General features: G+C 39.6%; 3 protein-coding genes across 6 annotated transcripts; all 3 read right to left on the bottom strand.

Moving 5' to 3' along the window:
• Positions 1-550: 550 nt before the first annotated feature.
• upp1 (uridine phosphorylase 1) lies at positions 551-3,900 on the bottom strand. Of its 2 annotated transcripts, none has more exons than XM_035637924.2 (8): positions 3,755-3,900; positions 3,389-3,456; positions 2,963-3,074; positions 2,712-2,870; positions 2,502-2,616; positions 1,667-1,876; positions 1,429-1,575; positions 551-1,315 (listed from the first exon to the last, which is right to left on the bottom strand). In XM_035637924.2, exons 2-8 carry the CDS (start codon positions 3,427-3,429, stop codon positions 1,164-1,166), a joined length of 936 nt encoding a protein of 311 aa, XP_035493817.1. In that variant the 5' UTR covers positions 3,430-3,456; positions 3,755-3,900; the 3' UTR covers positions 551-1,163. The 2 variants fall into 2 exon arrangements, with proteins under 2 accessions (XP_035493817.1, XP_035493827.1); XM_035637934.2 differs by having other exon boundaries at positions 3,389-3,429; positions 3,755-3,874.
• Positions 3,901-6,213: 2,313 nt separating this feature from the next.
• On the bottom strand, positions 6,214-9,085 carry gra (granulito). 3 transcript variants are annotated; one of them, XM_035630281.2, is made up of 7 exons: positions 8,946-9,085; positions 7,846-7,928; positions 7,668-7,726; positions 7,320-7,377; positions 7,027-7,133; positions 6,859-6,917; positions 6,214-6,629 (listed from the first exon to the last, which is right to left on the bottom strand). In XM_035630281.2, exons 2-7 carry the CDS (start codon positions 7,925-7,927, stop codon positions 6,602-6,604), a joined length of 393 nt encoding a protein of 130 aa, XP_035486174.1. In that variant the 5' UTR covers position 7,928; positions 8,946-9,085; the 3' UTR covers positions 6,214-6,601. The 3 variants fall into 3 exon arrangements, with proteins under 3 accessions (XP_035486174.1, XP_035486098.1, XP_035486245.1); XM_035630205.2 differs by having other exon boundaries at positions 7,846-7,967; positions 8,946-9,045; XM_035630352.2 differs by having other exon boundaries at positions 7,846-7,952; positions 8,946-9,040.
• A 651-nt stretch (positions 9,086-9,736) lies between these two features.
• On the bottom strand, positions 9,737-14,859 carry rbm12bb (RNA binding motif protein 12Bb). The gene is made up of 2 exons (XM_035629991.2): positions 14,717-14,859; positions 9,737-12,139 (listed from the first exon to the last, which is right to left on the bottom strand). Exon 2 carries the CDS (start codon positions 12,115-12,117, stop codon positions 10,210-10,212), a length of 1,908 nt encoding a protein of 635 aa, XP_035485884.1. The 5' UTR covers positions 12,118-12,139; positions 14,717-14,859; the 3' UTR covers positions 9,737-10,209.
• Between the last annotated feature and the right edge of the window lie 272 nt (positions 14,860-15,131).

Here is a 15,131-nt window from a genome sequence, read left to right as displayed (position 1 = left end):
TTACTTGAATTTCTAATAAAATGGGCTAAAAAGAATGCCGACTACTTTACAGAGTAGAACATCTGCTGTGAACTGTCTTTTGGACCGTAGAACGCCAAAAATAGATTAAAAAATAAATAAATGACACGTGCGTCAACTAACTCAATATCAACCTGTTACTTTGACAATGATCCAAACACCTGAACGACGGCCTTTGATCTTTACAGTGACCCAGTTGATGTTAAGTCATATTATTGAAATATCCGTAGCTAAACTAAAAAGGATCAACTTAAGTGATCCAAATAAACATTTATATTCGTTATTATATCATTAAGAATTATATCAGTTTATCAGCCAAAGGAATGATTCACTATAGATCATATTCAGGGACTTTATTATTATTACTATGAATGATGGTGTCCTGGGCTTCAGGTCTGCAAATATACTGAAGGGTCCAGAAGTCGGAGACCACGTTCCCTCTCAGACACGTATCAGTGTGCTTCATTCCGCAAGACATAATACAGCATCATGCAGCGTGCTACGTAAATAAAAACAGAAGATAACGAACAACTCAAGACTGTATGAGGCTTTATTAGAAATAAGACATTCAGGGACATTTCCTTCTTCTCAAAAATTATTTACATTTGTTAGTTTTTAGGTTCTGAATGAAACCTCTACAAAACATCACAGAAATGTAATCCTAAAAAAATAATCCAGTTACAGATTTGTAGATTTTTTAAAACCAATACCGACACAAGGAAACACATTTAGCTGTGCCATAGTCACTTTGTTAGCATTAATGACCCAAGGAACATTTTCAATAAATTAGGGGATTCAAGTGTAATAGATACAGAGCTTCAAGTCGTAAAACAAAAGATGACCACAGATTTCTATATTACATTTAAAGTTCAGTTAAAGGTTTAGAGGTCAATACGAGCGTGAACGTGAGCCCATGGCGGTTTAATATGATGGTGGTATCAATCAAAAGATGAATGGAAGGCTGTGCACAATTTCAAAATGCTGTGATCATCCTGGACACATTTAAAGGTTTGGCTACTGTTTGCGCTGGAACGTGTACACAAGATTGTTTTAAAGCTCAGTAAGTGCATTGCATGTTTCCAGTGTCAAGAGAAGATACTCAGATTTGGATGTATGTTTGCAAACCAGTGAAAACACTGTCACACTTAGTTCTGTTCTGCTTTGGCCAACAGCTGCTGTTTAATGTAGTGGCCAACCAGTATCTGAGGACGTTGTTGGTAACTGTGCAGAACTTCGTGAGAGCAGCTCACCTGATCCCCCTTCAGCCGATCCAGTAACGTCACGCAAACCACAGCAGCTTCACACAGCAAGAAACGGATGTTAGAAACTGAGCGAGGTGTAGAAAAAACACAACGACAGACAAAAAACCAGGCTAACTTTAATGTAATGCTGATGTTGTATTTTTCTTACCAGACAGACCACTCAGCTTGCACATAGCAGCAAACACTGATGACTCCATTTCAATATTGCAAACTCCTGCTTCTTTGGCTTTCATGAGGTAGTCCTGTTTATCCTCCTCAGTGTAGGAGCAGAAAGCCCCATCCAAACGGGCTTGCCCTGGTCGATTGATCAGATAGAAGATATACAGAAGACTGTAAATGTCAGTGAACAATGGGATTAACACATGACAGTGGAGAAGAACTCATACCTTCGTAGAAGTCCATGGTACACATGGTGTTGCCTATCACAGTCTCAAACTGGTTCAGGTCTCTGCTGCACTGCAGCAGCTCCTCGGCCAGGCTTTGGTCCAGATCAATATTACGCACCACAGTCTTCCCCAGAATCATCTGCTCAAACTTGGGCAGGAAGGTGCCATCCACTGACTGCTTGGTGACAACAACAGTGCCAGGCTCAAGCGCTGACAACAAAAAATGGAAAGTGATATGAACGGGTACAGAAAGCATAAACTGGAAGGCATCTTTCAATAATGTTCAAATGAAACAACAGATTAATGAAGACTGTTTAATGTTGAGTAAGCATCCTGTTCATTTTCCAATTTCCAAACAAATTCTGAAACATCTTATTAGATACTTCAGATAACCTATGTCTTAAGCCTAAAACCATACACCATTTAGCTATGCTGTGATTTTCTCATATATGATCTATCAATTCATACCTGTAACAGAGGACACTGATTTACAGCAGATTTAGAAAAATCGAAAAGTTGGTACATAACAAAATGGTTAAAACTTACTTCAATAAAATATCCGTTTACTCTCATTCAGGAAACTGGAGATAAAAACATCAGCTAATAGCAACTTTACACTCAAAGCCATATTGGATTAAACTGCCTTAAAGGGGCAGTAAGCGATTATAAAGCAACGTCACCATCTCTTGGTAAGGACGCGTGTGAGCACACAGGGAGTCGAAGGAAGGTCAAGTCATTCGCTCCAGTGTTTATGGTTTGACGATGCAACAAATGTTTCACCATATTTATTATCAGTCATTTCACTCAACAAAAAATTACCAAATTATGATCTTACCTATTCCACCTGATGTCCCAATGCGTATGATGGTAACACCTGTGCAATGTGCATGGTGGAGGAGCTTTATTAGCTCATGCAACATTATGGCAATAGACGGGATGCCCATCCCATGCTGAAAAATATGACACACACGCAGAGTTTTTTTTTGTATTTGTAGTGTATCAGCCTTTGTTTACAAAAGAGGACTAAAATTATCTTGAGACTTACGCTGACAGAGAGAACAGGTCCAACTTTGTACATGGCATAGCGGTCCGTTCCAGCGCAGATGTTCGGGTAGTCGGATTTGGGGTCTTCCATACCGAGCTCAACAGCAATGAACTCTGTGAATGCTTTCATTCTCCGGGGACTGCCCCCAACACACACAAACTGAAAGAGAAAACACACACAAAAATTCATTCATATTGGTAAATAAAGATTGCTTATGCATTTTCTTTTTCCACCATTAAAAAAAGAATTACTTTGACATCCCCAAACATGGCTGGCAGGTCGTGAGTTCCTGTTCCGAGACTGAAGTGGTAGAGGATGTCATCCTTCAGTGCATCCAGGTGAGGGTTGTGCACATAAACTGGGCTTGAATGGGAGGGGGAAAAGAGATTATAGTTTAATTTCTAGGTTGATATTAATCATGCTGAATTGCATCATCTGGGGAAGACATGAAAGTGAATCATTCATTTCCCGTAAGCCTGACAATTAAACGCGACATTATTGTATCCTCACTGTTTAATCATTGACAAAGGAAAATAAAACAAAAACAAAAAAGAATTTAAAAAAGGTCATTGACCTGCTTTTCTGACACACCTTGTATGGTTTCCTCATTTCAAAATCAACTACAGAACATAACTGACTGAAAATAACATGAGTTTGACTGGACTGGAAGTTCTCACCTGCAGCTCAACTCGTTTCGCTTGTCGTCCTTTGAATCCATCTTTCTCCCGGAAAAGAAAGAAAGAAGCTGTGTCCGAAATTGTATTCAGGGACCAGGAACAAGAGCAAAAGACAAAACAAAACCGTGTAGAACAGTTCAACTTCAACGTGACGAGGATGATTTCTTCGCCTCAAAGTCAATTTACACAATTAAACATAAACACACGGTTCCTTTCCCACTCATTTAACGCCGCAGGATGAAGAGGCATCGCCGCAAACACTGCGCGTCTCTCTCTCACAGCAGCAAGTGAGAAAAAAAGTCTGCACCTTCGACACACACCAGCAGGACTATTACAGCAAAGAAACAAGAACAGAGAAACACGTACCTTTGATATGTTGCCGTTAAACTGCCGTCGCCTCCGTTTCCCACGAATGAATTTCGCTCTGTGGCCGTCTGACGTGACCTGTGACGTCAGGACGTCGAGGGTCCGGCCCGCGGCGGCGTGACGTCGCCTACGTCACCGGCGTCATGACGAGCGGGCGGGACGGAGGGCACTCGGTCCCGGTCACGTACTGACGGAGGTGACTAAGCGAGACGTTTCCACACCACACTGACCGACGACAACCGCAGGGCGTGACATGACCATACGTGACCATACGTGACCGCTGACCGAATGGTTTCCTGCTGCCTTCTACGGAATTCGGGGTCAAAAGTGTAAAGTCACGATCTTCCCGATCACAGAATGGCGGAAAACGAACAGACAGGAACACAAGTGGCGAAGTCAATTCATTTATTATCACACGTTGTTTGTCATTTTCATCCGTGTATCAATTAAAGGCTGCGACAGTCAATCGATGGGTGATCGATCACTTAATTAATCGCCAACTATTTTGATAATCGATAAGTCGGTTGAAGCAGTTTTTATGAATTACAAATTCTCTGATCTAGGCCTCTTAAATGTGAATATTTTCTGGTTTCTTTGCTACCTAATGACGGGAAACTAAATATCTTTGGTGTGTGGACAAAACAAAACATCGTGTTGAGGTTTTGGGAAACACGATCGACATTTTTCACCAATCGAGAAAACAATCGACAGATTAATCGATTATGAAAATGATCGTTAGGTGCGGCCCTAGTATCAATAATTCCTAGTAATATAATGAAATAATAGTGAATTAACATGACCTGGATGGATGACTGTAGAGATAGATGGAGCACAGACTCAGTTGGACATATGAGCCTCTGTATAAAGTGACATTTTGTCAGAAAAAGACTACAAATCCCACAGCGACAAAGAACCAGAGTTGCAAAGCAAGGGACACTAAAATCGAACGGGGACAAAATGAGCAGAGAGAGGCTGAAAAGTGACAACAAAAACAGACTCATACTGACCAGAGAGAGACACAAAACAACCACAACGTGATTCAAAATGAACACAAAGACACAAAAAGACAACAAACTACCCAGTCTGCAGATCCTGTAGGAGGGGACGCTCTTATCTATGTCTGTTGTCTCACTATCTGTGCACAACTGAACCCAAGTCAGACACAGAATGTTTGCTGGATTAACCAATTGAAAATAAACAACAAATTAAGATTTAAGTCATTGCTTGCCTCTGTAGAAGAAAATAATGTCAGCTTTATAGCTTGTATGTGTGCATCCTGCTTAGATTCCTTTTCTTATTACATCAGGCAATGTGCTGAGACAAACTGTTGTACATGAATTAAAAGATACTTGTGTAAAACTGTTGATATATTCATCCAGGATTTGTAACTTAATGCACATGTGAATATGATTTACCAGAAGGCGGACACATCACATTGTCAGAGGTGTTGAAAGGATTGACCAAATGAGTTACTGGCAGATCGGATCACATTATAAATTAAGCATGTCTGGGATTTCCTGAGTTGTGTCCACCTGTTATCACACAGACCATTTGATTAGCCCCAGCCACAACCTATTGTTTTAGACTTGCCTTGATGTAAAGGTATACAACCTTACTCTAAATCTTGACCATCAGACAGAATTGTATCGCCTTGCAAGACCGATTAGTCTTTCGCCCCTATACCCAGGTGATCTTCTGTCTCCACTGCTCAGTGAATAAAACTCATCTGAACCAGCCACAGAATTGGACCTGAAGAGGTTTTATTCTTCCACACCTCCCAAAACCTGAGTTATGCCCACAGCAGGCAAGAACAATATACTGGACCTATTCAAATGAAATTTTAAGACTTTTGAATACTTTGTAGGGGAAGTAAATTCAATGAAATATCCCAGATTAGAGTTTTCAGTAAGAAATTATTCATCACATTTACTTTCAGAGTTTACTGTTATAAAATAGATGGATTCAATAATGGTGAACAAGATCTTTCTAAAATATTCACCTGTTATCACGAATTAGCTAATCCTACTGTGGGCCTGTAATAACTCAACACTGCATTTATATCAACTGGTGTTTGTTTAATAACTGGAAAACCTTGAATATTGTCACTTGTCTGTTGGTTTAGCTCCATCTCAGTCCATCTTTGGTTAAAAGGGGAATAGACGAGCTTAAACTTGTGAAAATATTGATTACGAGTGGCGCTAGTGAGTTATTTTTTTCTTAGTTGTGAATGTGGCAAACTTGTCAACTTATACATCCAACAGACACAAAGCAACATTATCATTCATGGTTATATCCCCCTAATGTATGTTTATTCACGTTCTGAGTTGGGTGATGTGGATTTGTCCCTATGAGCATCGTCTTTCACGTTACACACAATCATTTGATGCATCGTAAATATCCATTACTGCAGCTTTAAGTTTTAATAGGTGCTAGAAAAAAAATGTCAACACACCAAACTCTCGACTCACACATCCTTTAACACGTTTATTAAGACATGTTATCACAATGTTGATGTAATGACTACAATGGCAGTCTAGTCACCTAGTTTTTTTGACAAGTAGCCATTATTATCTTATATTAAGATTATTTTTTCACAATAAGAAAGCTTCACCATAGTCAAAATCATACACAGCAGAAAATGTTAGAAAACAATGCCAAACGTATGCTTAAGCAAATAAAGATGTGCTTAGTATTAACACTTTGTGCAACTTCACAGCAAATAATTATTAAATAATAAACATGCAATATAAAATTTCACGCCTTAAATCAAATTCAAAATAAGCAATAAGAAAAAGGAAAAAACTGAAACACACTTTGGGATAAATAGTGAAAACTTGTGCAAATTTTTTAAGGTGAGTATAGCCTTTGTGTCGCCCTAAAAACAGAAAAAAAATTGAACATCTATTGTCATACTGTTGGTAAAGCACACTGTAAAACATAGAGATAACATCCAGTAATATATCAAGACTTATATGTATTTTAAGTGTTCATATAGTGATCTGCATTTAATTCAAATCATAACTCAGATTAGAGATTAGACTTTCCAGTGCCAACAAAATGGTTTGATAAACTCAAACTGACCTTACGTTTAAGATTAAACTCACATTTCCTCTTTTTCACCAGTCCATCTCATTTCATGAAGCCTTAGGTCCGCAGGCTCTCTCTGTTAAGATGGTATAGAAACAAAATCAAGCACAAACAGCACATCTATGAATATGTTGACCATTTAGGGAGGATATTAAAACAAAAGTGATAATAAATAGCAAACTTACTGCCTCAGTTAAGACTATGGGGTGCTCTGGCAAGAATTCCGGCTTCTTCCTGGCCTCAGGACAACTCGCCAGTGCAATTAAAAAATCTCTTGTGTAAGATATTCTGCCTACAAATATATGTATATATGGACATATATTATAATTAGTTATAAGTTCAGGAAAATAATGAAAAATGGTTGCTACTCTGAAAGTGAAGGGGACCTCTGCCATGCCACTAATCCAAATAACAATAACCTCCCAACTTCAAGTAAACACATTACAATAGTTGTCACGTCTAAACATTTGGTTCTCACCTTCTCTCTGTTTTTCGAGGTTGAAAATCTTGAGGAATTGCTCTATGCCAATATTTGTCTATCAGGGAACAGAATTGGAAATTTGTTAGAGGAATAGAAAACATAATCTTGTCGAAATTAATAAAATATTTGCTTAAAATCATATTGCTGGAAGGAAAAAACACGTCCAACATAAATTAGGGAGACAAAAACTAAAGAGAATTAGTTATTAATCAAAATACAACTTTAATTGTCTGGCTTCTAACATAAGGTTGCTTACAAATGATTAATCGGAAATTTGACTGAGTAATCGATAGTATGACAAAAAAAGGTAACTTCAAAATATTTGTCTTGATTGCAAAGTCTTACCTGTGAATCCACTTCCTCCACCAGTGCCTGTGCACATGTTGCAGCATTTATTTTGGGCTCTGAACGAAGTGGTGAGAAATCTCATAAGAGCGCTTGTTGAATATGAACACAGTAACAGTAACTTTAACAAACTGAAACCTTTTGATCTTACGAGTTTGAACTGGTGCAGATTTCTTACCGATGCCGATGTGGAAGCAGCGACGCAGGGGTCTGGCGGGTTCCAGATGTTTTGGGAGAGATCTTCTCCTTGAAACCTCCATTCTGGTGTCATGAAGGTTCAAACATCTATTGAGACACATTCTACACATCCAAGGGCTCGACCATCACATTTATACATTGAACTGTTAATTAATAGAGGCAGACATTACTAAAGTTTGAATGTATTATTTTTCCCTGTGCTGTCCACAGTGGGGTTTACAGACCACTAGGGGATCAGTTAATAGGCCGAAGCCATAGGTCGTATATCAGGAATATTCCAAATCATCTTTAAAGGATTACAAATGTACAGGGGATTACTATTGAGGAGTCAGTTCATCTTCCCCAATTAGATTTTTTTTTTTTAATTAAAAACAGAAAAAAAAAACATCCTATGTATTCATTTGCAAGATAGTACATTTATCACATCATTTATCAGTAATGTTTAGGGTTATCCTTCCTTGGATAAATAAACACTAAACTACTGTTTTAAAAAACAACAACTAGTAATAATAATAATGATGATATAAAGATGTGGCTGGTAGTGGATAATCCTGGGTGAACCTGAACGCAGCACAAACAGCTAGCACGAGCAGGTGTTGATAGTTTTAATGCTAGAGAAAAGACTTAACATTAGCTTAACTTTAGTGGCTTAACTGCCTGCTAACTTCATATAAATTAGTACTATGTGAAGACCGGCGGTAGAAAACGGTTGATTAAAAACTCCTTTGTCCATCTCTAACTTTCGAGACTGTTCGTGTCGGGTCCAGTGTAACGTGTTGCATGGCAGACCTCTGCGTTCACCACAGACTGGCGGCTGCAGCAAGCGGTCGTGTTAACAGTCGAGACTGTTGTGTCCACAAACCATTCACGATTCTTCATCAACGACATTAACGAATTCAATAATTCACCAGCTCACGTGAGCTGATGGAAACGGCCACTCCATGATGATGCAAACGTTTCAACAAGGCGACCCCATCTTGCTAAACAGCAACATTGGTGTAATTACTTACGGGCTCTTTTCGTTCTCGTATTACATCTTTTTTTTAATAACATTTTTCAAAGACATGTTTATTTATTCACCTGTAGAACTCCCAAAATCTCTGCAGCGTGGTTGTCCGATTTTCTCAGCTCACCGGTGTCAAGCTAGCCCTGGCAAACCCATAGCTTCCGGTACAGATTTCAAAAATAAAACCCACTTCTGTGAGTGTGTATAGTATATCTTCAGTTAGTAGTTTACACATTTTGCAGAATGAGTTAACAGGGTGCTTATGACTCGTATACTATACTATAAATTATAATTAATGTGGCTACTTAGTCTTTGCATCAATACAAACTTGCATTTCCTTTTTTTTTATTATAGAAAATTGATAAAAATTCACCACATTGACTGACAAGATAATGACGTATAAAGCTCAATGTAGGGTGCCGAGGCCCTCACTGTGCACCTGTTGTATTTAACTCCATGTGTAAAGCTCTTTCGGAGGTTGCTAAATTAAGAATTAAGATAAAATTGTTACCTAATATTCTGAAGTCCCATTCACACTGTATATGTACCATACTTTGGAGTGGCACACTGTGTAAAATGTTATTACCTTTATGGTTTTTTCTTTTTTAAATCTCTGGTCTACATTCAAACATGAGGCAAAATTGTTTATGTTCTAATGTTACTGCAATTTTCACTCTCAAACACCATCTCATTATTCAAGAGGTTGCTTAAATCCATAGCTGTTTTTGAACACTTGTATCAGAGGATGAGGTAATATCTCACAGTGGTCACTCTTGTTACTTATTGATCATCTAATTCTAAGTTTGTTGTTATATTCTTTCTTTTAATAAATGGCAAATACTGTGTATCCAAACATAATACTCAATCATGGACACAAGCACTTTATTTACAGATTCAGGTAAACAAGCACAATTGGTTTATTCTTCAATTCTGAAAACTGATGAGAATCTGACAAAACTATTTTTTATAAAGAAATACAGTTCCAAAAATAACTACTAACAGTAAAAAACAGAAATTCACCTTTATACACTGTTGTATGATGAAATAAAAATCTAAATATTTAAGGAGAAAATCAAATCTGAAGTATTTCACTGCAATGTATACAAAACCTATATTTAATCGATTGACTACTTTGCCTAATCACAGAAAAAAAAAGGTTAGAAAAAAACAACAATCATATTTTGTACAATATTCCCATGGAATGGCAAACAAAAAGAGGAAGAAAAAGGCATGCTTCTTTTACATTGCCTTTTTTCTTTTTTTTTTAAATCAACATTTTGCATGTGTCCGAACCCCACTGCAAGGAGCATGTTGGTGCAAAGAAAAGCAATTTTGTTTTCAAACAAACATGAGCTGTATTTTTCTTGGACCAATCGGTCTTCCACTCAGTTCCTCCACTGCTGTTAAGGCCTCCGGACGAGACTGAAATACTACAGTTGCAGTGCCTGTAGGTTTTCCACCCCGGTCATACTGCAGTGAGACAGATCCAGGGATAATGCTATATCCATAACAAAAGTCATAGATTTCTTCATTCCTGATTTGGAACGGTAAGTTGACTAACTTCACACAGGTGGGACCATCAACAGGCTGCAACGGGGGGCCAAAGTCACCACGAACACCATTACCCCTGTCCTGTGGAGCACGAGGGCCTACCGCATAAGGCTCGTAATCCTGGTTTCTGTGGACTTGAGTCTGTACATTGGCCATTGGTATATCAGCATCATGAGACATCCTAAAGTCAGGGTACTCTATGTCAACAGAGCGATAGGATCCCTCCCTGCTCCTGCCAGAATACCGCTCCTCTCGTGGCATTGGCTCTTGCGCCATCGGTGGCTCAACACCCAACTGCTTCATCTGGGAACGTGAAATGCATTTCAGTAGGACTTCTGACCCAAGAAACCGTTGTCCATTGAGAGAGAGTGCCCTCATAGCCTCCGCCTCAGACTGGAAAAGAACCAAAGACTTTCCCACCCCTGCACCTTTATGATCCAGCAGCAAGAAAACCTTATCCTCTGTGATATTAAACCCAAGAAAGAAGTCCATGATCTCAACTTTCCTTACATCCAATGGCATATTCCGCACAAACAGACACAGTTTCTCAGAGTCGTAGCGATCAACAGGGATAGATGGAGGCCTCTCCTGAAACCGTTCAGAGTTACCAGGAGGTTGGACATCCATGCCCTGAGACTCCAGAAGGTTGATCATGCTCTCCCTTGAGATTGGGCGGGTATAAACCCATCGATTGAAAAATAGTCTTTTTTCATGAGTTAAGGCATCACAGTAGTCGCGCTGATTCTTGAACAGCACAAACAAAGATCTAGTTCTTTTTCCATCACTGCCAATCAAGAGCAGAATCTGGTCATCCTCCAGGTTTGCATGGTGAAAAAGCTTTTTCACGTCTTCTTTTTCCACAGCAAAGGGTAGATTGTCCATCAGAACACAGTACTCGTCATCAGGAGCAATGAGCATCCGGGCCAAAGGTGACTGTGATCTGGTATGATCTTGTGGATTCCTCTCATTACGAATGGGTGATCTGTCCCTTTCAAAGTTGTCATCTTTGTTGCCAACCATTGGAGGTCTGCCAGTTGAACAATGCCAATCCTTTAATGTTGTCATGGAAACCTCAATATACCTTGACCCAATGTAGTTCCTGTCCCGCTTCAGTCCTTCGCTTGCATCCTCTGTTGTTGCAAATTTGGCGAGACCTCTCCCGTTGTTTTGACCTTTTTCATTTTTACATAGGACTATTTCATCAACAAGTAAACCACCGAAAAAATCACGTACTTCATTTTCAGTCACAGAGTAAGGCAATCCTTTTAGGAACAAACAAAAGGAATCATCATTGTTTGAAGCCCTCTGGTTCATTGGGGGAGGTGTATGACCCGATCTGCTACCTGATCTCCTGCCTAAATCGGGGCCAAATGATCTTCTAGCAGGTCTTGCATTTTCCTCAAATCGCCTCCTTTGATCCCGCTCGACAGTTTTTGAACTTCTCTCAAGCATGTTCTGCATCTCTGCTTTACTACTGAGTAATAATGAGACAGGTGAATCCCTAATGGAATTCCCTGACCGCGTCATGGCTCTTCTTGCATCTTCATCCGAAGCAAAGATAATGAAAGCTTCCTCTCGCTCCCCACCAATTATATGCACCCCTCCATCTGGAATTTTGAGGCCAGAGAAGAACTTGCGAATATCCTCAGTACCTGCTGTGACTCTCAGTCCCTGTAAACGGATGACGACTGCCATGCTGATGCACAAATAACAGCACCTGCAGACAGAAGGGTATAAAATAGCATTATTGCCAACTGTTGAGCTTCTCTAGCTCTGCCTCATTTGCCTGGTATTCCAATATAACACCGCTGAATCTGAATATGTGAGGTAAAGGACATTATAGACAAGGTGACACCATTATGACCAATGTCCACAACAGCAAAGTACTAAATTAAAATTGGCGACGTTAACTATAACAAATCAACAAGTACCATGGCTCACACTTGAGAGTGGGGAGTCTTTAAGACGCAATATCATCCATCTGCCCTTTGTGTTGAAATGTTAGCCGGATGATTTGAGTAAAATATGAATAAAACATCTATTTACAATCAAAATATTATCTACATAACATTCAATCAAGTCTTTAATCATTAATGAGATATCTTAGACAAACAAACTATGGCACAGCATTTGCCAGTATATTCAAAAATGTAGCCCAACTCTGGCTTAAACCCTCAAAATGTGACCATCTGTCCACCACAATCGGTTACCTTTTTGCCGTAGGTCAAATTTATCAGACACTTTAACTGCCACTTAACCGCAAGTATCAGCCATATTATCTTCAACACTTGTGCAAAAAATGTGCACACCACTTGAAATCCATTCCATAAATTCCAAATAACAATACATTTAAATATGCATCTTGCTAATGACACACAAAGGCTAAATGACGAAACACGTCACTTCCCAGAACCAGCAACCAACAGAACACCAAACATAGCCATCAATTTGTTTGTGACCGTTATTTTCAAGTTTACCACCAAGTTCTTCCACTTATTCAGCCAACGAAGCAATCCTTAAAACCAGGATGGAACAAGTATTTCTCCATCGCGTTTGGAGTGGCCTTGGAGGGGATGCGACATCCTCGATGATCCATCATAAATTCAGTCTTGAAATACAGACTTGGAAAAGGGCAGTGCTTCAACTGGTACAAAGCGTTTCATCAAGGACAATGTCACTGTTATCATCTCATAATATCTACAAGCTGTTTGTATTAGCTACATCAGAACCTGCTATAATCCAGCCAATGCAGCACCACATCTGTCAATCACAAACTACAAGCCAAAAGGCATCAAACGTGACAGTTACAAATACATTGCATATTCAATTTCTATCCAATTCAACATGAACACTCTGCAATGAATTGCATAGTTTAGCTTCTCTCCATGTCATAGTATAAACCACGCCCATGAACAGATAATCGATTGTGATTGAACCGGCATTTTTCTGTCAGAGGATAATCGCTTCCCAATGGAGGGGATCCAGACTGTAGTCTAACAGGGCAAATGAAATGAGCTCCCGGAATTCATCTGGGTCCCAGGCTAATCTACAACACTACTACAATCTGTTCATTCCAGAGAATGACATTCTGGTTTATCCAATATCAGCACTGTTCCCTTTTCTTGCCTTTTCCCCGTCCGTTTCTTTTCCCCAGCACCACTCCTCCCTGGTACTCTGACGCAAACGTATGCACTTGTTCCATAGAAAGTGTAATCGTCTTCTGATTGGAGCTCCTCGTGATGTCTTCAAATAATTTAGAAAGCACAAGGAATGCTGAATGACGAATGCGGCTGAAACATCAAAAAAACCCATCAACCTACAATTTGTGACAATTTCTTTTTACAACATTCATGAAGGAAAATCTATATTTCCGGCCATGTTCCAAAATGTCATAGCTAATGTGTCAGCGGTAAAGCAAAGTTCAGACTTTCAATTTGACTTTAAACCACCACTTGGAAGCAGATTCACTAAACGCCTCAACAATTCCAACACTTAAAAGAAAGTTTACTGCAACATAGTAATCATTCACCATTACATGGCAAGCTGCGAAACTCTAGCCCTCTGAACCAAAGCACACAATAAAACAAGTGAAACCTCAGATGAACTCAACTGAACACCATCGGGGCAGATGCCTGTGAAACGATGCCAGTTTGAAAGAAGTCACCAGGGAAAAACGAGCAATTGTCAATTAGCAAATCAAAAATGTAGGTAAGGCTTCCAGGTTGTCCATCCACGTAGTTAACCCCACCGGATCCGACGTGTGCATTAGTATTCCCAAAGTGTTCTCACTCAAAATGGTCCACACACAGTCAGTCGAATCAGTGCAGGCCTCCATTACGTCACATGGCTTTACACTGACATTAATTCCCACATAGGGAAGACAAACCCTCACAATGTGACAGATTGTAAACAGATTTAGATATCCACAACATGGGTAACACACACATCTACCATGACCACGTTATTATCACCAGCATTCCAACACCGAAACGCAAAGCTAATAGACGTTGCATTAAACACACAATGCACACAATAACCTGTGTGTGCAGTTTAACTTTTGTAATATAACTCGTTTGCTAAATCGGCAGCAACCACTGCAAAGGTGCTTGTCGTTCGAACAAAGCTCGGCAAAATGTCGATCTTAGCTAGCCTTAGCTAGCCTAAGCTATGTAGCCAGCTAGGCCTCTCGCCCCAGGGTTAGCTCGTCTGAGTCAATGCCGGTCTATGGCAAAGAATATTGTATTCTTTAAAGATAAACCCAAAATGTCCACCTAACCAACGACTTAAAACTTACACAATGGCAACCACTGATTATCGTTCAAATCTGAATTGGCAGGAATAAGAACGGTCAGCTTCGTTCAGATGTCGTCCGGAAGCGCTGGAGCAGCGTGAAGCTAGCTGATGCTAGTGGTGAGCGGCTACACCAACGTGAAGGATGCGTAGCGCCACCTACTGTACCGGAGTATGTGCTAGTGTTTTCTTTTTTGTACGTTGCTCTAAGTAAGTGTCCTAGTAATAATATACATATCACAATATCTCCCATATCACACGACTTCTCACTTTGACAGAAACATGTACTCTGTAATAATATCCACAAGTCCAACTCTTACACACCGAACACAACAGCTAGAGCCGGGCTCTGGACCATAACATCTCTGCATCGACACGGTCAAGAACAGTGCTAAGTCCCATTACTGAGCGAAAATATA

This window comes from Scophthalmus maximus, chromosome 1 (genome assembly GCF_022379125.1).
Source record: "Scophthalmus maximus strain ysfricsl-2021 chromosome 1, ASM2237912v1, whole genome shotgun sequence".
Lineage (NCBI taxonomy): Eukaryota > Metazoa > Chordata > Actinopteri > Pleuronectiformes > Scophthalmidae > Scophthalmus > Scophthalmus maximus.
The sequence above is the reverse complement of the archived record's forward strand: the minus strand, read 5'-3'. Positions and strand labels throughout refer to the sequence as shown.